Raw genomic sequence first — 22537 nt, 5'->3', positions numbered from 1 at the left:
CTGGATCAACAGACTGACTGTCAACTATACCTTGAACTAGGAAGATCATGGTCCACCTGTATAGTTGATCATGGTCCATCTGTATAGTTGATCATGGTCCATCTGTATAGTTGATCATGGTCCATCTGTATAGTTGATCATGGTCCATCTGTATAGTTGATCATAGTCCATCTGTATAGTTGATCATGGTGCATCTGTAGAGTTAATCATGGTCCATCTGTATAGTTGATCATGGTCCATCTGTATAGCTGATCATGGTCCATCTGTATAGTTGATCATGCTCCATCTGTATAGTTGATCATGTTCCATCGGTATAGTTGATCATGCTCCATCTGTATAGTTGATCATGCTCCATCTGTATAGTTGATCATGGTCCATCTGTATAGTTGATCATGGTCCATCGGTATAGTTGATCATGGTCCATCGGTGTAGTTGATCATGCTCCATCTGTATAGTTGATCATGGTCCATCTGTATAGTTGATCATGGTCCAACAGTGTCATAATGAAAATGACTGGTGAAATAAAGGATTTGGTGTATAAATCTTTGAGCAGGTGAAGTCATGCCTTGGTCACAAGTTTCCTTCACTTTCTTTGAACTTTAGTGATCTCCAGTGGCTTTGAGTCATAGCAATGGACTCAAAAGTATCTACTGGCGTTGTAAATGTACACGAGTATTGCCTCATTACATAAAACAACTTCATTGAGAACCTGCAAAGGTTTTTCTATAAAGATTATAGAGCCCAACATCACTAGGCTTCACTGGGCAAAAAGTGGTTGAATCAACGTTGTTTCCATGTCCTTTTCAACCCAACAATTGAATGTGATGATGTTGATTTGCAGAAAGTCATCAAAGTAAGGGTGTTTCGTCTTGTTCTCAACCAACTGTCAACCTAAATCCCATGTCATAGTGACATTTCATGTTGAATTTATGTTAGTTGACAACTCAACCAAATTGAGCCTAAATCAAAAATAGACAAACTGACGTCTGTGCCCAGTGTGCTACATCTATAGCCTACAGAAATATTTATATTTAGTAAATAAACCAAGCAGCCATTAAAATACAGGCCATATCATGCTGCACAAATCACCTCCTCGCCTTCGGTCCTCCCATGTTTTCTCCCTCCTGCGAGCAGCCACGCTTTGGCTTTCATGAATCACTCACACATGTATTATTCGGCTTTACTAAAATCACTCTCGTTTTTTTAAGTGGATGATACGAATAATATAATTTGATAGGCGAAAAGAAAACTAAAAGTGGATTTGTTGCCAATAAGTCGACGTTAGCAACAAAGTAGCCGCTCGCGCGCAGTGGTGGAGTTCTCAATTATTGTAACTTTTTATGTTTTTTTAATGGTTTTTTTTCTCCAAAGAACGAGAGCTTCACGCTTTTAACTATTTACAGAAAAATATAAAATTGCATATTTTTTAATTTTTTATTTGGCGTTCTTTGGTTGCCTATGACAGTGATTATCCGGGGGCAACGTCAAACGGCTTTATAGCGTCAACCCACACTGGATGGAGCAATCCGGTTAACTTTATATCAATAGCAAAGCTCTTTTTGTCGGCTAACTGTCATCGTGCCCGGTTAGTGTGAGCTGGATATCCCGCTACGGCACTATGGGCTGCGGGTTGAGGAAACTGGAAGACCCAGAGGACAGTAGCCCCGGGAAGATATACTCCACTCTGAAGAGACCGCAAGTGGAGACCATAACAGACACCGTTTACGAGTATGTGCTACTGGACTTCAGTTTGGAAGGTAACGTTATGCGTTAGGATATCATCTCACATTCATTGATAAAACAAAACGGGCTACTCTGGATTTATTCTAAACAATGTTTCTTTAGACATTGACTCTGCTACACTAACTGAATGCAAGAAAACAAATTACTACTTTCTTATAAAATAGCCTGGGCTACTTCGAAGTCCCATTTTACAATGTATGGCTTTTCGTTTTCAAACATTGTCTTACAAATTGAAGATTTGTTTTTCAAATACAAGCGTCTTTCTTTGGGCTGATCCTAATTGGAACGAACTACATACATGTGTGTATCCTGATTCCTGTGCTCTGGCTACTCTGTTCTCTTAGCAACCGCTGTCATTTTATTATCCAGAGAAATAGGTCAGGATTTTTTTTTGCGTGCGTGCGCGCATCCATGTGGGATGAACGATACATTACCTACTACTGCAGACACCTGCCACCACATTAGAATATGATTCATGATCATCTGGAACTGCCACAACAGCCTTCGTCAAACAGAATATTTTTTTTTAGTGTAATCCCGACATGAAGAGTTTTGGGGACGGGAAATTATGATTAAGTAAAGCCATGTTAACAGTGGCTGGTGTCCTTTTGAATTGAGTGTTGGTTTATAAAGTGTCTGGTAGAATCGAAACAATGGTGTTGAAATCAAATAATGGTCATCAATGCCATCCTAATACAGGGGTTAGTCTTTTTGCCCTAGCACTACACATCTGATTCAAATGATCTAAGCTTGATGAGTTGGTCAGCTGTGTAGAGCTAGGGCAAAAACCCCTAAACGCTCACCCCGGGACCCAGTTTGGGAAACCCTGCTCTAATACAAATGACATATTGGTCTGTAGACTGGGACTCCCTGGGGAGCCACCACTCTCTTGCTCACTGTGGTACCTCTGTGTCATCATGGCTATGATCTTTAGATGTGATTAGATAGGTCTGCATGGGTTATTGGGTTTGGGCTGACACAGTAAAGAGTGGCATGGCGCCCAGCACAGGAGTTAGGATTAAAGCCCACTAGTTGATAGAGTTCATACAGTCACTCTTATTCTACAGCACAGACCATTTAGTATCTGGACATAGCCGGGATTCATTTGAGTATATTCTCAACAAGCGTGTGTGTGTGTTTGTTCAAAACTGCTTTTTTTGGGAGATCAGCAGAAAGTCATGAGTTTCCTCCACACCAGCCAAATATGACCAAGACCAGTTCAACTGGATATAGGAGTCTCCGTCTGTGTAGGCTGGTTGTGACTTCCATACCAACCGAAACCTGGTCAAGAAGAAAACATGGCCTCGTATACCTTATTGAAATACTGTACTACTTATTTTAAATATCAAATGATATGTCTAGTACTACTATGTACATAATAAGACTGTGGTACAGGTTGTCAAGTTCAACCCTAAATACCTTGAGTATGTTATTGAAATGAGGAGCGGTGACTGGAGACAGAGAGAAGCTGTATAATAGATGTCCTCGGGGTCTTTTTTTGGAGCGTACATAACCCTGAACGTGACTGAGCTCCATTCCCGAGTGCGGAGCACCTGGCCTGCAGATGTGCTTTTTGCTTTGCCTCGGAGACATCACAGGAATACCTCTCTCTCTGCTATGTGAGAGTGCCTCGTGTCTGGCTCTAGGCCTGTGTAGAATAGATAGACATCCACACACTGTTGAATAACAGGAATACTCCAAAAAGTGTCTGGAAATACAACAAATATATGTTTTTAATTTGATGCTCATTGGTCAATAATTAAAAGGAAGTGCCTACTGCTTTTCATGCCTTTATGTGTTGCTTGTCTGGCTGTGTCACAGAGTTATCTCTATTCTATGTGGGGGATCTTAGCCACATTTGATGCTTGCTGTTGATACTGTTTTTTTCCCAAGCCAAGTGTCTCCCACAACCTCCAGTACCAAGCCAAGTGTCTCCCACAACCTCCAGTACCAGGCCAAGTGCCTCCCACAACCTCCAGTACCAAGCCATGTCTCTCCCACGACCTCCAGTACCAAGCCATGTGTCTCCCATGACCTCCAGTACCAGGCCATGTCTCTCCCACAACCTCCAGTATCAGGCCAAGTGTCTCCCACAACCTCCAGTACCAAGCCAAGTGTCTCCCACAACCTCCAGTACCAGGCCATGTCTCTCCCACAACCTCCAGTACCAAGCCATGTCTCTCCCACGACCTCCAGTACCAAGCCATGTGTCTCCCACGACCTCCAGTACCAGGCCATGTGTCTCCCACAACCTCCAGTACCAGGCCATGTGTCTCCCACGACCTCCAGTACCAAGCCATGTGTCTCCCACGACCTCCAGTACCAAGCCATGTGTCTCCCACGACCTCCAGTACCAGGCCATGTGTCTCCCACGACCTCCAGTACCAGGCCATGTGTCTCCCACGACCTCCAGTATCAGGCCATGTGTCTCCCACGACCTCCAGTATCAGGCCATGTGTCTCCCACGACCTCCAGTATCAGGCCATGTGTCTCCCACGACCTCCAGTATCAGGCCATGTGTCTCCCACGACCTCCAGTATCAGGCCATGTGTCTCCCACGACCTCCAGTATCAGGCCATGTGTCTCCCACGACCTCCAGTACCAGGCCAAGTGACTCCCACGACATCCAGGACCAGTGCATTCCACTAGATAGATAGATAGATAGATAGACAGGCTGACTGATTACCATGCTCTCTGCTGCAGAGCCCCTGAGAAAGATGTTTCAGTGTGAGGTAGAGCTAAACAGATTATTAAGGATTAGAACTAATGTCCTTAATCACCCATCTATGATCTGTGGGCTTTAGCTTTAGTATTAACATCAACACTGGACCTGCCTGATGATTGGGGATTAGTTAGAACCCATAACACGTTCCTTCTCCTCTCCCTCGGTTCTCCTTGAAATAAAGAAACATTTCTGACACACACACAAGTGCAAGTAAACAACATCACAGTCAATCATGCTTGCAAACGCACAAAAAAGCTCAATCTGATGGCCAATTTGCTGACATAAAAACACACTCATCACATTCCAACAGACTGAACAAATATCATATATTTACAGACATTCACACACAAAACACACTATCACTCAAAACGCACACAAACACCTTAGACTGAGATAACAGATAATAAGACCCTGGCAAGTCCAGATCACTGTGAAATCTCTAGATGAGTGAGTGGCCACGTAAGCAGAGAAAGGGAAGCTTTTGGCGCCGACAGAGATGGTCGCCCCGCTTCACGTTCTTAGGAAACTTTGCAGTATTTTTTATTTTTTTATGTATTATTTCTAACATTGTTAGCTAAAAAAATCTTAAGTCTTATTACATACAGCCGGGAGGAACTATTGGATATAAGAGCAACGTCAATTTACCAACATTACAACCAGGAATACGACTTTCCCGAAGCGGGTCCTCTGTTTGGACCACCACCCAGGACAATGGATCGGATCCCAGTAGGCAACCCAATACAACAACGGCGCCACAGAAGGGGCAGACAGAGCGGTCTTCTGGTCAGGCTCCGTAGACGGGCACATTGCTCACCGCTCCCGAGTATACTACTCGCCAATGTCCAGTCTCTTGAAACAAAGGTAGACGAAATTCGAGCAAGGGTTGCCTTCCAGAGAGACATCAGAGATTGTAACATTCTCTGTTTCACGGAAACATGGCTCACTCGGGATATGTTATCAGAGTCGGTACAGCCACTCGGTTTCTTCACGCATCGCGCCGACAGAAACGGGTATCTCTCTGGTAAGAAGAAGGGCGGGGTTGTATGCCTTATGATTAACGAGTTGTGGTGTGATCATAACAACATACAGGATCTCAAGTCCTTTTGTTCACCTGACCTAGAATTTCTTACAATCAAATGCCAACCACATTATTTACTATAGACATTAATTAAAACAGGAAACACCGGTGCTCAGGTCTGTTCAACGCTGGTCCGAACAATCGGATTCCACGCTTTAAGATTGCTTCAATCACTTGGACTGGGATATGTTCCGGATAGCCTCAGACAACAACATTGATGTATACGCTGATTCGGTGAATGAGTTTATTAGCAAGTGCATCGGTGATGTTGTACCCACGGTGACTATTAAAGCCTTCCCCAACCAGAAACCGTGGATTGATGGCAGCATTCATGCAAAACTGATTTTAATCATGACAAGGTGACCGGAAACATGACCAAATACAAATATTGTAACTATTCCCTCCGCAAGGCAATCAAACAAGCTAAGCGTCAGTATAGAGACAAAGTAGAGTCACAATTCAACGGCTCAGACAGGAGATGTATGTGGCAGGGAATACAGTCAATCACGGATTACAAAAAGAGAACCAGCTCCGTCACGGACACCGACGTCTTGCTCCCAGACAAATTAAAAAACTTCTTTGCTCGTTTTGAGGACAATACAGGGCCACTGACATGGCCCGCTAACAAAACCTGTGGGCTCTCCTTCACTGCGGCCAACGTGAATAAAACATTTAAACGTGTTAACCCTCGCAAGGCTGCCGGCCCAGGCTCCCATCCCTAGCCGCATCCTCAGAGCATGTGCAGACCAGCTGGCTGGTGTGTTTACGGATATATTCAATCAATCCCTATCACAGTCTGTTGTTCCCACATGCTTCAAGAGGGCCACCATTGTTCCTGTTCCCAAGAAAGCTAAGGCAACTGAGCTAATTGACTATCGCCCCGTAGCACTCACTTCCGTCATCATGAAGTGCTTTGAGAGAATAGTCAAGGATCATATCACCTCCACCCTACCTGACACCCTAGACACCCAAGGCCCACTCCAATTTGCTTACTGCCCCAATTGTAATCACACTGCACACAGCCCTATCCCATCTGGACAAGAGGAATACCTATGTAAGAATGCTGTTCATTGATTACAGCTCAGCATTTAACACCATAGTACCCCGCCAAACTTGTCATTAAGCTTGAGACCCTGGGTCTCGACCCCGCCCTGTGCAACTGGGTCCTGGACTTGCTGACGGGCCACCCCCAGGTGGTGAGGGTAAGAAACAACATCTCCACCTCGCTGATCTTCAACACTGTGGCACCACAAGGGTGCGTTCTCAGCCCTCTCTTGTTCTCCCTGTTCACCCATGACTGAGTGGCCATGCACGCCTCCAACTCAATCATCAAGTTTGCAGACGACACTACAGTGGTAGGCTTGATTACCAACAACGACAAGACGGCCTACAGGTAGGAGGTGAGGGCTCTCGGAATGTGGTGTCAGGAAAAAAAACTCACTCAACGTCAACAAAACAAAGGAGATGATCGTGGACTTCAGGAAACAGCAGAGGGAGCACCCCCCTATCCACATCGACGGGACAGTAGTGGAGAAGGTGGAAAGTTTTAAGTTCCTCGGCGTACACATCACAGACAAACTGAAATGGCCCACCCACACAGACAGCGTGGTGAAGAAGGCGCAACAGCGCCTCTTCAACCTGAGGAGGCTGAAGAAATTTGTCTTGTCACCGAAAACACTCACAAACCTTTACAGATGCACAATTGAGAGCATCCTGTTGGGCTGTATCACTGCCTGGTACGGCAACTGCTCCGCCCACAACCTTAAGGCTCTACAGAGGCTAGTGAGGTCTGCACAACTCATCACCAGGGGCAAACTACCTGCCCTCCAGCACACCTACACCACCTGATGTCACAGGAAGGCCAAAAATATCATCAAGGACAACAACCGCCTGAGCCACTGCCTGTTCAGCCCGCTACGATCCAGAAGGTGAGGTCAGTACAGGTGCATCAAAGCTAGGACCGAGAGACTGAAAAACAGCTTCTATCTCAAGGCCATCAGACTGTTAAACAGCCATCACTAACATTGATTGGCTGCTGCCAGCATACTGACTCAATCTCTAGCCACTTTAATAATAATAAACTGGATGTAATAAATGTGTCACTTTAAACAATGCCACGTTATATAATGTTTACATACCTTACATTACTCATATGTACAGTTGAAGTCAGAAGTTTACATTCACTTAGGTTGTAGTCATTAAAACTAGTTTTTCAACCACTTCACACATTTCTTGTTAACAAACTATAGTTTTGGCAAGTCGGTTAGGACATCTACTTTGTGCATGGCACAAGTAATTTTTCCAACAATTGTTTACAGACAGATTATTTCACTTATAATTCACTGTATCACAATTCCAGTGGGTCAGAAGTTTGCATACACTAAGTTGACTGTGACTTTAAATAGCTTGGAAAATTCCAGAAAATTATGTAATGGCTTTAGAAGCTTCTGATAGGCTAATTGACATCATTTAAGTCAATTGGAGGGGTACCTGTGGATGTATTTCAAGGCCTACCTTCAAACTCAGTGCCTCTTTGCTTGACATGAAGGGAAAATCAAAATAAATCAGCCAAGACTTCAGAAAAGAAATTGTAGACCTCCACAAGTCTGGTTCATCCTTAGGTCCAATTTCCAAATGTCTGGAGGTACCACATTCATCTGTAGAAACAATAGTATGCAAGTACTAGGAATGAGACATGTTCTGTCTCCTAGAGATTAACGTACTATGGTGTGAAAAGTGCAAATCAATCCCAGAACAACAGCAAAGGACCTTGTGAAGATGCTGGAGTAAACAGGTACGAAAGTATCTATATCCACAGTAAAACGAGTCCTATATTGACATAGCAGCTCAGCCCCGCCCAGTTCCAGTCCACTCCAGCAGCAGCCCAGCCCAGTTGCACCCCAGTAGTTTGGCCTCCTTTTAAAGCTCCATTACTCCTGCCCGTGGTGGAAGCAGAGGCCTGGGGCAGCACATCAAAGTGGCTAATGGCTAAAGCCTCACAAGCTGATTTAGTTCAGCCCTGCAGTCAGTGTGGATGGAAGGAGGGAGGGATGGGGGAGAGCTGGAGCACTCCGCTGGACCCAGGACAGAGGCTGGACAGCAGCATAGAGGGGAAGAGTGGGCATTACACTGCTGATCCAGTGGGACTCTACTGGGCTGAGTGGGGGATGAAGGAATACAAGGAAGGGGATGGAAAGGAGCTGGTTGGATGGATGGATGGATGGATGGATGGCTGGATGGATGGATGGATGGCTGGATGGATGGATGGATGGATGGATGGATGGATGGATGGATGGATGGATGGATGGATGGATGGCTGGATGGATGGATGGATGGATGGATGGATGGATGGATAGATGGATAAATGCACAGGGAAGGATTTGATGATGAAGGTGTATGGACAGATGTATTCATTAAATATTGCAGTTTGATGGGATTGAAGGACACATGAAAGGATTTGAGAATGAGTGTATCCACCCACCCTGTTATCCTAAAATAGTATGACTAAAGTAGTCTGTCTGAGGTTGGTTACCTCTGACTGCTGAACCTGGATTTCCGTGTAAAAGGACTCATGAGCACCAACGTGAAGTTCATAGGAGAGTAAATCCATTTGAATTCAATCAAAAACAGGGTTGTCAAACAATTTTATAATTTCTAGAAAAAATATTTGAATAGAAATTGATATTTCTTTACCTTTTCTTAAAATCAAATATCTAAAAACGCGTAAACTCATATTCTTTTTTCATATTTGCATATATTGTAGCTTAGACCCTATTTTCACAGTATTTTGTTTTTGTGCTCGCTATCAGCTGAGATACATGCTCTTGAATACAGGGTGGGTGTCATTTCAATCATAGAAATATAATTTATAGAATGGACCTATCCTTCAGACCACTGCAATTTAGTTGTTACACCATTGATGTTTTAAATTGAATTTACATTTTTACTAACACAAAGATGGCTGCCACCGTCAAATGTCAACTTCAACGGACAGAGTCTGTTCTATTATCTATATTTCTATGATTTCAAAAGGTTTCCTAGGGAGAATTGACCTCATAATTTAAAACGACAGATATTCCCATTCAGGTCAACATTCTCTGTGTGGACCTCCAACCATCTTTGTGGAATAGTTACTATTTCAATTGTATTCCAATTTTAGTACATGTACTGTATCAACAGAAATATGAAACGCGCCCTTTATTCAAGAGCATTTGTGTCTGAACCGATGGTGGGCACACCAAAACACGGGACAATTGGAGTTTATGCCTTTTTTGATCATTGACGTTTTTAAGGTATGTTTTATAAAAACTGTTTTGTAAGTTTTTCAATGATATCAATCTCAACCGTTTATGTTTTCCAGTGACAGACATGGATGTCTCATGGTATGGTGGGGTATGCAAAATGGGTCCATTTTGAGCATGTTTATTGCTTGAATGTTTTGTCATTAATGTTTAAAAAAGTAACTTTCTGAGCACTTCTACAATGGGCAAATACAGATCATTCTGAAAGTTTTCAGACCTCTTTGTCCACATTTTGCCTTATTCTAAAATGGATTCAATTGTTTTTTCCCTCAATCTACACACAATACCCCATAATGACAAAACATCCCCACAGCATGATGCTGCCACCACCATACTTCACTGTAGGGATGGTGCCAGGTTTCCTCCAGACATGACACTTGGCATTCAGGCCGAAGAGTTCAATCTTGGTTTCATCATGGTCTGAGAGTCCTTTAGATGGCTTTTGGCAAACTCCAAGCGGGCTGTCTTGTGCTTTTTACTGAGGAGTGGCTTCCGTCTGGCCACTTTACCATAAAGGCCTGATTTGGTGGAGTGCTGCAGAGATGGTTGTCCTTCTGGAAGATTCTCCCATCTCATAATTTAAAAATATATTTTTTATAATACATTTGCAAACATTTTTAAACCTGTTTTCGCTTTTTCATTATGGGTTATTGTGTGTAGATTGCTGAGTTTTTTTTAAATTTAATCCATTTTAGAATAAGGCTGTAACGTAACAATGTGTAAAAAGTCAAGGGGTCTGAATACTTTCAGACGGCACTGTATGATTTACCACACCCAGTCTCAGGAATGGCTAGCTCTGGAAATGTATTTGGTCTTTAATGAGTCAGAGAAGTCATATTTTTTATTTTCTTACACCTTATTTGTAGAACAATCTTCAAAATGTTATTAAATGTGATGTTCTGGTGCCTCTAGGTCCATTCAGAAAGCTGATTGATGACCTTATTACTGATGAATGTGATGTTCTGGTGCCTCTAGGTACATTCAGAAAGCTGATTGAGGACCTTATTACTGATGAATGTGATGTTCTGGTGCCTCTAGGTCCATTCAGAAAGCTGATTGAGGACCTTATTACTGATGAATGTGATGTTCTGGTGCCTCTAGGTACATTCAGAAAGCTGATTGAGGACCTTATTACTGATGAATGTGATGTTCTGGTGCCTCTAGGTCCATTCAAAAAGCTGATTGAGGACCTTATTACTGATGAATGTGATGTTCTGGTGCCTCTAGGTCCATTCAGAAAGCTGATTGAGGACCTTATTACTGATGAATGTGATGTTCTGGTGCCTCTAGGTCCATTCAGAAAGCTGATTGAGGACCTTATTACTGATGAATGTGATGTTCTGGTGCCTCTAGGTACATTCAGAAAGCTGATTGAGGACCTTATTACTGATGAATGTGATGTTCTGGTGCCTCTAGGTCCATTCAAAAAGCTGATTGAGGACCTTATTACTGATGAATGTGATGTTCTGGTGCCTCTAGGTCCATTCAGAAAGCTGATTGAGGACCTTATTACTGATGAATGTGATGTTCTGGTGCCTCTAGGTCCATTCAGAAAGCTGATTGAGGACCTTATTACTGATGAATGTGATGTTCTGGTGCCTCTAGGTCCATTCAGAAAGCTGATTGAGGACCTTATTCCTGATCAATGTGTTTGTTTTTTATGACTGCGTTTTTCATTCTGCTTCCATTTTGTATTATGATGTATGTATTTCTGCAATTCAGGGTTCATATGTAAAGGAGACCATGGTCTCAGTATGACTCCTTGATAAAAATGTAAATACAATTGGTGTGAAAATTACCATATGAGTTGGCAAGACAGTACAAATAGATCTAGGATTACCAATAACCTATGGGCAATTCCACTGTCACCGAATTACGCTTTGACTCAGTTTTTTCACTTTAAAATGTATGCCAAACAAAAAACATTGATTTCAAGGTTTGCACAAGGGCGACTTTTACCAATTTCCACACATTTAAAAAAAATGAACTGCGCAGATGCCAACTTTGATAACGTAATTACGGTGTTCTTGCTCAGGTTTTTATGCATGATTCAAAGATGTCTGCAGAAAGAATGGGGTGTCAGCTATGACATGGTGATTGAAGTGGATTTACACCCGGTAACGGAATTAAATCATGGGTTCTTAATCTGTACTACACGGAAATGAATCATTATAAATGTGAATGTCATTCTCCTCATGTTTCACAAGTTTGGACATCACAGTGCAGTACAATACAACAGAGGGTACAGTATACTGTACTGTAATAAGTATTGTACTGTGCCCTACTCACTACTGTACTGTGCTATACAAACATACATTTATAATAGGTTCAGATTTGGTCCGGTCCGTCTGCGGACGTTAACATCAAGGCCAGGGTGGACTGACCCAACGTCCATGGCTCTCCGGTGTCTGTCGGTGCTCAGTGGGTGAGGATGCTGGCTACAGTAAATGCAAAGAGAGGGGGCTCATTGGTTGGTGTCAGAAAGAGCTGGTTGAGTTGAGGAAGAGAAAGATGGGCCTTCCGAGTGGTGCAGCGGTCTAAGACACTGCATTTTTCCCAAGTGTGTGTGTGTGTGTGTGTGTTTTTACAGGTAGGATGAGTTACACAAATTATTTAGCTTCAGTCGGCTGGTATGTGACAGTAGCAAAGTTGGTTTGACTTCGGATAGGCTCTCTCTGGGGCTAGTTAGAGACCATCAATAAATTATACAATCTAATTGGGACTTATCATGTTGCATACCTCTTAGTTTGCATTAAATGCTTTCAATATTTGTATATGAATTTATAATTGGAGGGTTTTAAATCTATTAGCTATTAGAATTGTAACATTGTCACATGTACATTGTGTAATTTACCAATGGTCCCTAACGAGTTCCATTGGGATATCCAAAGTCAACCCAAATTTACCACGGCTATTACGATTGGGTCGCATGAACCTGCACTCCAAATTGATTATTTGTGTGCTGCCAGCTGTTGGCAGGATTGAAACAAACCCAACCTTAATTTACGTTGTGATGTAGTCACGACTACAAGTCTCACTAAACAAAGTTTTAGACAAAACTAACTTTACGACCAAAATTATTCTATTTACACTTTGTAGTAAATTTTGACAGTAGAATGACTCGTATCGATGCCACATAGGCTGTTTTCTAAACAAGAAGTTGTTTTTTTTAGGGGCAGTTGCTCTTTAAATTTGGAAGAGACTACAAGGTCAGTGGTACCAGCCGACCTGGCTGGTGTTGTGATATGGTTCAACACACAGTGAAGAATCAATTCTGCTCAGCTCAATTGAGTTTCCAGTGAACTCGAGGGACCCTGATTGGCAGAACGGTGTACTGTTTAGCTAATGTAATGATCTGCTAGCAGAGATGGATACATTAGTAGGCTAAGTGCCTTGATAATCACATTAAGATGATCCTTTCCTCTTTGCTATGAGATCGACAGTATCACACTCGCTCTCCGCTTTCATGTTTATATCCTGAACTCCTGTAGTACAGTGCTCTCAAAATATTCACACCTCTTGATTTTTTTGAATTTAAAATTGATTAACTGTAGTTTTTTTTGTCACTGACCTACACACAATACCCCATAATGTAAAAGTGGATTTATGAAGGGTAAAGAAAAAATAAAAAACAGATTGAATATCCCTTTTGAGTATGGTGAAGTTATTTACTACACTTTGGATGGTGTACCGATACACAGGGTCAATTTAAACCACTGTTTCTCTCAAATAAAAAGCCTGCCGAGATAACATTTTGATTAAAAGCATCACTTCTCTGATTCTTCTCAGTTATGATGCCAGCGTCAGACAGAACTTGCTTAAGCAAGGAAGAAGAGGAATTTGTACGCTTCAGTGATAGTCAGAGAAAGAGATTAAAAAGTAACTTGATTTACCTTTGTTACAGATACAGGCATCCTTCCTAACTCAGTTGCCGGAGAGGAAGGAAACCTCTCAGGGATTTCACCATGAGGCCAATGGTGACATTAAAACAGAGTTTATTGGCTGTGATAAGAAAAAACTGAGGATGGATCAAAAACATTGTAGTTACTCCACAATGCTAACCTAATTGACAGAGTGAAAAGAAGGAAGCCTGTACATAACAAAAATATTCCAAAACATGCATCCTTGCAACAAGGCACTAAAGTAATACTGCAAAAGATTTGGCAAAGCAATTCACTTATTGTCCTGAATACAAAGTGTTGTATTGGATTTGTTCCAAACATGACACATTATTGAGTACCACTCTCCATATTTTCAAGCATGGTGGTGGCTGCATCATATGGAAGTCCAGAGAGGACATATGAAATCCCTTGTTAAGTCGATCAGAACTTATTTATCTCATGATCACGACATTACAAAAGTTGTTTAGCCGAGACCACAAGAAACTCTATAAATAGGAGTGGATGCATTGATGATAGATTGACAGTGTGGCTGAGGCGGCAGAGCCCACAGTGGATCAGCACATATGTTTTTGTTGATTGCTACATTAAGGGATGGTACATTTTAATGCTAACATTATGCTTTCATTTGTTTGGAGCTCATTATCAGTTTATAAGTTAGAATGATAGAAAGCTAAATGTCCCTTGTGCTAAGTGCTCTTGGGGCATCTAAGCCCTCGTAGGGTATTTACAGTGGCTTGCGAAAGTATTCACCCCACTTGCCATTTTTCATATTTTGTTGCCTTACAACTTGGAATTAAAATCGATTTTTGGGGGGTTTGTATAATTTGTTTTACACCACATGCCTACCACTTTGAAGATGCAAAATATGTTTTATTGTGAAACTAACAAGAAATAAGACAAAAACAGAGAACTTTAGCGTGCATAACTATTCACCCACCCAAAGTCAATACTTTGTAGAGCCACCTTTTGCAGGAATTACAGCTGCAAGTCTCTTTGGGTATGTCTCTATAAGCTTGGCACATCTAGCCACTGGGATTTTGCCCATTCTTCAAGGCAAAACTGCTCCAGCTCCTTCAAGTTGGACAGGTTCCGCTGGTGAACAACAGTCTTTAAGTGCTACAACAGATTCTCAATTGGATTGAGGTCTGGGCTTTGACTAGGCCATTCCAATTCCAAGACATTTAAATGTTTCCCCTTAAACCATGAGTGTTGCTTTAGCAATATACTTAGGGTCATTATCCTGCTGGAAGGTGAACCTCCGCCCCAGTCTCAAATCTCTGGAAGACTGAAACAGGTTTCCCTCGAATTTCCTTGTATTTAGCGCCATCCATCATTCCTTCAATTCTGACCAGTTTCCCAGTCCCTGCCGATGGAAAACATCCACACAGCATGATGCTGCCACCACCGCGCTTCACTGTGGGGATGGTGTTCTCGGGGTGATGCGAGGTGTTGGGTTTGCGCCAGACATAGCGTTTGATGGCCAAAAAGCTACATTTTAGTATCATCTGACCAGAGTACCTTCTTCCATATGTTTGGGGAGTCTGTCACATGCCTTTTGGCGGGCACCAAATGTGTTTGCTTATTTTTTTCTTTAAGCTATGGCTTTTTTTCTGGACACTCTTTCGTAAAGCCCAGCTCTGTGGAGAACTTGCACAATTGGTGGCTGACTAAATACTTTTTTGCCCCACTGTATATATACTGAGATCGTGGCACTTAGATTGCACACAGGTGTACTTTATTTAACTAATTATGTGACTTCTGAAGGTAATTGATTGCACCAGATCTTATTTATGAGCTTCATAGCAAAGGGGGTGAATACATATGCACACACCACTTTTCAGTTTTTAATTTTATAGAATTTTTTGAAAATGTTTTTTTTTCATTTCACTTCACCAATTTGGAATATTTTGTGTATGTCCATTACATGAAATCCAAATAAAAATGCATTTAAATTACAGGTTGTAATGCAAAAAAAATAGGAAAAACACCAAGATGGATGAATACTTTTGCAAGGCACTGTCAGCCCTGAACGATGCCTAACAGGCAGCCCTGAACGATGCCTAACAGGCAGCCCTGTCTCCCAGGCTGTATTCCACCGCCAAGACCACAGCCAATCACATTTAAGCAACAATGCAGCTACAGAGCCTTCAGAAAGTACCCTTGACTTATTCCATATTTTCTTTTGTTACAACCTGAATTTTCTCACCCATCTACACACAATACCCCACAATGACAAAGTGAAAACATGTTTTAAGAAATGTTAGCACATTTTTGGAAAATGAAATACAGAAATATCTAATTTACATAAGTATTGTAATACATTTGTTTTTTTTCATGATATTATACTTTGACATTAGAGTATTTTGTGTAGATCATTGACCAAAAAATGGAAAATATGGAAAAAGTCCAGGGGTGTGAATACCTTCCGAGGGCACTGTATATATGGAATCAATCGAGCATCACTTTCTCAGTGCAATTTTTAAGTAATAAATAGGTATTCGGTTAACAATAGAGAAGGGGGGGAAAAAATATTTAAAAAAACAGTAAAATGACAGTGAAAATAACAGTAGCGAGGCTAAATACAGGTGGTACCGATACAGAGTCAATGTACGGGGGCACTGGTTAGTTGGGCTATTTGAGGTAATATGTAGATGGAGGTATAGTTAAAGTGACTATGCATAGATGATAAACAGAAAGTATCAGCAGCGTAAAAGAGGGGTTGGCGGGGGTTGCCTTATGGTCCTAGACTTGGTGCTCCGGTGCTGCTTGCCGTGGTAGCAGAAAGAACAGTCTATGACTCGGGTGGCTGGAGTCTTTGACAATTTTTAGGGCCTTCCTCTGACACCGCCTGCTGTAGAGGTCCTGGATGGCAGGCAGCTTAGCCCCAGTGATGTACTGGGCCGCACACACTACGCTCTATAGTGCCTTGCGGTCGGAGGCCGAGCCATTTCCGTACCAGGCAGTGATGTAACCAGTCAGGATGCTCTTGATGTTGCAGCTGAAGAAACTTTTGAGGATCTGAAGACCCATGCCAAATCGTTTCAGTCTCCTGATGGGGAATAGGTTTTGTCGTGCCTGCTTCACGACTGTCTTGGTGTGTTTGGACCATTCTAGTTTGTTGGTGATGTGGACACCAAGGAACTTGAAGCTCTCAACCTGTTCTACTACAGCCCTGTTGATGAGAATGAGGGCGCGCTCTGTCATCCTTTTCCTGTCGTCCACAATCCTCTCCTTTTGTCTTGCTCACGTTGAGGGATAGGTTGTTATTCTGGCACTACCCGGCCAGGTCTCTGACCTCCTCCCTATATGCTGTCTCATCGGGGATCAGGCCTACCACTGTTGTTGTCTGCAAACTTAATGATGGTGTTGGAGTCATGCCTGGCCATACAGTTGTGAGTGAACATGGAGTACAGGAGGGGACTGAGCACGCACCCCTGAGGGGCTCCAGTGTTGAGGATCAGCGTGGCAGATGTGTTGCTACCTAGCCTCACCACCTGGGGGCGGCCTTTCAGGAAGTTCAGTATCCAGTTGCAGAGGGAGGTGTTTAGTCCCAGGGTCCTTAGCTTAGTGATGATCTTTGAGGGCACTATGGTGTTAAACGCTGAGCTGTAGTCAATGAATAGCATTCTCACGTAGGTGTTCCTTCTGTCCAGGTGGGAAAGGGCAGTGTGGAGTGCAATAGAGAGTGCATCATCTGTTTGAGCGGTATGCAAATTGGAGTGGGTTTATTTTGGGATAATGGTGTTAATGTGAGCCATTACCAGCCTTTCAAAGCACTTCACGTCTACGGACATGAGTGCTACGGGTCTGTAGTCATTTAGGCAGGTTGCCTTTGTGTTCTTGGGCACAGGGACCATGGTGGTCTGCTTGAAACATGTTGGTATTACAGACTCAATCAAGGACATGTTGAAAATGTCAGTGAAGACACTTGCCAGTTGGTGTGTCCGTTTATCCTCATTCCTTCTCTTCTACTTTTGCCAGCTTTCTTCTCCCTCTTTCTCACTTTTACACAAGCTCTCCCTTTCACAGACCAGCTTTCTGGCTCATAAAATCTTTCTGTAAACCCACCTTTTTTTGCTCCACACTTGGTATCTGTCCATCTCCTTCCCCCTCTCATTTCACCCTATTTTCTTGTCTCCTTCTTTCCTCAGTCACCCCCTCTTCCCCCCCTCCTGTGCTCCCCCTCTTTTCTCCACGCTTTTTCTCACACATGGGGAGAACAGAGGGCTCAGTGTGTGTGTTGACAGGGGTGAGCTGTGGGGACGGGAGTGGGTGTGAGGGGGCTTTAAGAAGGGAGATGGAGAGCGACGACAGCAACCCGGCCAGAGAGACATACGTGTGTGTGTGTGACACTGGAGACTGGATGAATAGCCCGGCATTGAGCTCCACTAGGGAGCAATTGGTCGAAGTGTGTCACTCTCCTTGCTCTAGAGCTCAGGTGGGACCCATCACACACGGTGAGATGACAGAAACACTGCCAGGTCAAAAGCTTCCCTTTCACTGCTTCCCTGGCCACCCACTCGTCTAGAGATTTCACTGTGATCTGGACTTGCCAGGATCTTTCTGTTTCAACCATGGCCAAATTCAGCCAGGCCCTGCAAAATTCACATGGAGAAATGTCAGTAACAAGCTCTTATCTCAGTCTGAGGTGTTTGTGTGGGAGTGTGTGAGTGTGCGTTTTTGAGTGAGAGTGTTTTGTGTGTTTGTTCAGTCTGTTGGAATGTGTTGAGCGTGTTTTTATGTCCAAGAATGGGCCGTCTGATTTGGTGTTGTGTTTTTGTGCGCTTGCATGCATGCTTGACTGTGTGTGTGTGTGGCACAGCGCCAGCCCCTGTGAACAGCCCTTCTTTGTGGACACAAGAAGTATAGTGATGGGGGTGCTATATCTCTCCAGAGACTCCACTAGATTACACCTTACATATTACCAACACAACGCCCCCTCAACACAGACAAGAACCAACTTCTAAACAACAACAACATAAACAACAATCCAGCAGCACAAACAACCAGCACTAAAGTATCAATGCAAGAGACAAACTCAATGCAACTCCCCCACAACACTGTAAACCAATCAAAACAAAGCGCCATGCCAGCCTTAGCTTATCAGCAACACATGGCTGTTCAAAAAACTATGTACAGTTGAAGTCAGTTTTTCGCAATTTCTGACATTTAATCCTAATAACAATTCCCTGTCTTAGCTCAGTTAGGATCACCACTTTATTTTAAGAATGTGAAATGTCAGAATTAAGAGTGATTTATTTCAGCTTGTATTTCTTTCATCACATTCCCAGTGGGTCAGAAGTTTACATACACTCAATTAGTATTTGGTAGCATTGCTTGAAATTGTTTAACTTGGGTCAAATGTTTCGGTTAGCCTTCCACGATCTTCCCAGAATAAGTTGGGTGAATTTTGGCCCATTCCTCCTGACAGAGCAGGTGTAACTGAGTCAGGTTTGTAGGCCTCCTTGCTCGCATACGCTTTTTCAGTTCTGCCCACAAATTTTCTATGGGATTGAGGTCAGGGCTTTGTGATGGCCACTCCAATACCTTAACTTTGTTGTCCTTAAGCCATTTTGCCACAACTTTGGAAGTATGCTTGGGGTCATTGTCCATTTGGAAGACCCATTTGCAACCAAGCTTTAACTGATGTCTTGAGATGTTGCTTCAATATTTTCACATAATTCTCCATCCTCATGATGCCATCTATTTTGTGAAGTGGACCAGTCCCTCCTGCAGCAAAGCACCCCACAACATGATGCTGCCATCCCCGTGCTTCACAGTTGGGATGGTGTTCTTCGGCCTTCAAGCATCCCCCTTTTTCCTCCAAACATAACAATGGTCATTATGGCCGAACAGTTCTATTTTTGTTTCATCAGACCAGAGGACATTTCTCCAAAAAGTACAATCTTTGTCCCCATGTGCAGTTGCAAACCGTAGTCTGGCTTTTTTATGTTGGTTTTGGAGCAGTGGCTTCTTCCTTGCTGAGCGGCCTTTCAGGTTATGTCGATACAGGACTTGTTTTACTGTGGATTTAGATACTGTTGTACCTGTTCCCTCCAGTATCTTCACAAGGTTCTTTGCTGTTGTTCTGGGATTGATTTGCACTTTTCACACCAAAGTACATTCATCTCTAGGAGACAGAACGTGTCTCCTTCCTGAGCAGTATGACGGCTGCGTGGTCCCATGGTGTTTATACTTGCGTACTATTTTTTGTACAGGTGAACGTGGTACCTTCAGGCATTTGGAAATTGCTACCAAGGATGAACCAGACTTGTGGAGGTCTACATTTTCTTCTGAGGTCTTGGCTGATTTCTTTGGATTTTCCCATGATGTCAAGCAAAGAGGCACTGAGTTTGAATGTAGGCCTTGAAATACATCCACAGGTACATCTCCAATTGACTCAAATGATGTCAATTAGCCTAATTTTCTGGAATTTTCTAAGCTGTTTAAAGGCACAGTCAACTTAGTGTATGTAAACTTCTGACCCACAGAATTGTGATTAAGTGAAATAATCTGTCTGCAAACAATTGTTGGAAAAATGACTTGTGTCATGCACAAAGTAGATGTCCTAACCGACTAACCAAAACTATAGTTTGTTAACAATAACTTTGGAGTGGTTGAACAACAAGTTTGAATGACTCCAACCTAAGTGTATGTAAACTTCCCGACTTCAACTGTAAGTGAAGCACCACCACATTGAACACACTACCACAGCTGGAACAGGAGCTGGTAAGATGCAGTATTTATAGTGTGGTGGTTCCGTGGTGGTGGGGCTTGCCCTGGGTTAGAGGTGGAAGGGAATGCACTGGAGGAACAGATGTCTCTCTGTCTGATCAGTATAGCAAGAGGAAGAGCTGGGAATGTGTCTTGTTTTGGAACCATAAACTGAGAGAAGTTGGTGATGTGTTTTGTTGTAGAAGTGTGAGACTAACCACATTTCCATCCAACCATTTCATGCCGATTTAATTACCTGACTAAAAAAGTCCCGACCTGGTTGATAGAAACATGAAATGCTGGTACAAATTTCTAAATGCCGACAGACAATTTGTTTGTAAGACATGGTGGGATCTTTTTGTGTTTGTAAAATGATAAAATGGCGGTGGAAATGCCTTTTATGCGCAAATATTTCTATAACCATCTTATTGAAGTAAACTTGGAGTCACGCGATGGTATGTTGTGTGGTCCTCACACTATGACTCAGGACAGCACGCAGATTAAATCAATTATGATGAATTTCACAGGGTAATGAATGTGCTTGATCCTCCTTTCCAATAAATATCAAGGGTCTTATTCTGGTGACATGATGATCGTTGCTTGGCTGCCGTTTGACAAATACAAATCATATCGCTGTTATCCATAATAACCTCATAATGTAGGTAGCCTACCCACATTGTATCTGCGAGCTGTTGGCTAGAGCACATTTGCTTTATAACGCAACATTTTTTGTGACGAAGGTATCAGAAGAGTTGAAAATACTATGGAAATCCATTTAACTTGTATTTTTCACTCGGTACATGGGAATTTTATGGCAAAAGTTATTTTTATGTGCATTATGTCATCACGCACAGGCTTTTATTTGCAAAAAGTCCATTTGCTGGAAATACATCTCTGGTGGGAAAATGCTCATATTGTTTTATGCAGATTTGAGAATATTTGCATGAAAATCTTTTGCAAATTGGATGGAAACATAGCTGCTGGCAGCATTATTTCAGTCGCTCTGCATAAGTGTCTGTCTGATACAGTAAACCATTTCTATCCATTAACATCTGCATGCTTATTGGACAGTCCAGAGTCTCCAGACTGGTCTCCGCTGGGAGTGACTAGGGAACGCAGTAGGTCTGCTAAAGAGATAAACAGACAGACTTGACATAGGAGAAGATCTGATTGGTGGTGAGGTCATTTTGGGACTGGGACTCCTGGTGTTGATCTTCAGACAGACAAAGAAGGATGTCATGCTGCTAACCTCTACTCCTCCTTCCTCTAGTTTCTGTTGCTTGTCATTTTATTGACTCACTCTGTTCCTCTTTCCTCCTCCTCTGTTTCTCCTTCTCTTTCCTCCTCTGTTTCTCCTTCTCTTTCCTCCTCTGTTTCTCCTCTGTTCCGCTTTCTCTTTCCTCCTCTGTTTCTCCTTCTCTTTCCTCCTCTGTTTCTCCTTCTCTGTTTCTCCTTCTCTCTTTCCTCCTCTGTTTCTTCTTCTCTCTTTCCTTCTCTGTTTCTTCTTCTTTCCTTCTTTCTCCTTCTCTTTCCTTCTCTGTTTCTCCTTCTCTCTTTCCTCCTCTGTTTCTCCTTCTCTCTTTCCTTCTCTGTTTCTCCTTCTCTCTTTCCTCCTCTGTTTCTCCTTCTCTGTCCTTCTCTGTTTCTCATTCTCTCTTTCCTTCTGTTTCTCATTCTCTCTTTCCCTCTCTGTTTCTCCTTCTCTCTTTCCTTCTCTGTTTCTCCTTCTCTCTTTCCTCCTCTGTTTCTCCTTCTCTTTCTTCTTTACTCCTCTCCTTGCCACTTGTCATCATTTCTGTTCATCTCTCTCCTCTCCAGGTAGTCGCCCCACTGTGCAGTATATGTCCTCTCTGTGTGAGCTGCCACAGGCCCTGCAGCCCTACTACATCCAGGGCTATGTCCTCACCACCCTGCATCCCATTATCCTCTCTGTTGGACGCACACGCTCCCTGCCCTTCAGCCTGCTCTACCGAGCCATCCTCACCCGCCCACGACCCAGGTACCAGACACATACACACTCAAGGGCTGCCTTTTCATGGTAGAAAATTGCCCCACACAAACTGACCTGAAATCT

General features: G+C 42.8%; 1 protein-coding gene across 2 annotated transcripts in view; it reads left to right on the top strand.

The window, feature by feature from the left end:
* Window positions 1-1081: 1081 nt before the first annotated feature.
* Window positions 1082-22537, top strand: part of LOC110501839 (raftlin-2) — a 34490-nt gene continuing 13034 nt past the window's right edge. For both annotated transcript variants that reach the window (XM_036959265.1, XM_036959266.1), the window contains exons 1-2: window positions 1082-1757; window positions 22282-22462. In XM_036959265.1, the coding sequence (XP_036815160.1) occupies window positions 1619-1757; window positions 22282-22462 (320 nt within the window). In that variant the 5' untranslated portion in view covers window positions 1082-1618. The remainder of the gene's footprint in view (window positions 1758-22281; window positions 22463-22537) is intronic.

This window comes from Oncorhynchus mykiss, chromosome 22 (genome assembly GCF_013265735.2).
Source record: "Oncorhynchus mykiss isolate Arlee chromosome 22, USDA_OmykA_1.1, whole genome shotgun sequence".
Lineage (NCBI taxonomy): Eukaryota > Metazoa > Chordata > Actinopteri > Salmoniformes > Salmonidae > Oncorhynchus > Oncorhynchus mykiss.
This window is presented reverse-complemented; position numbering and strand designations above follow the sequence as displayed.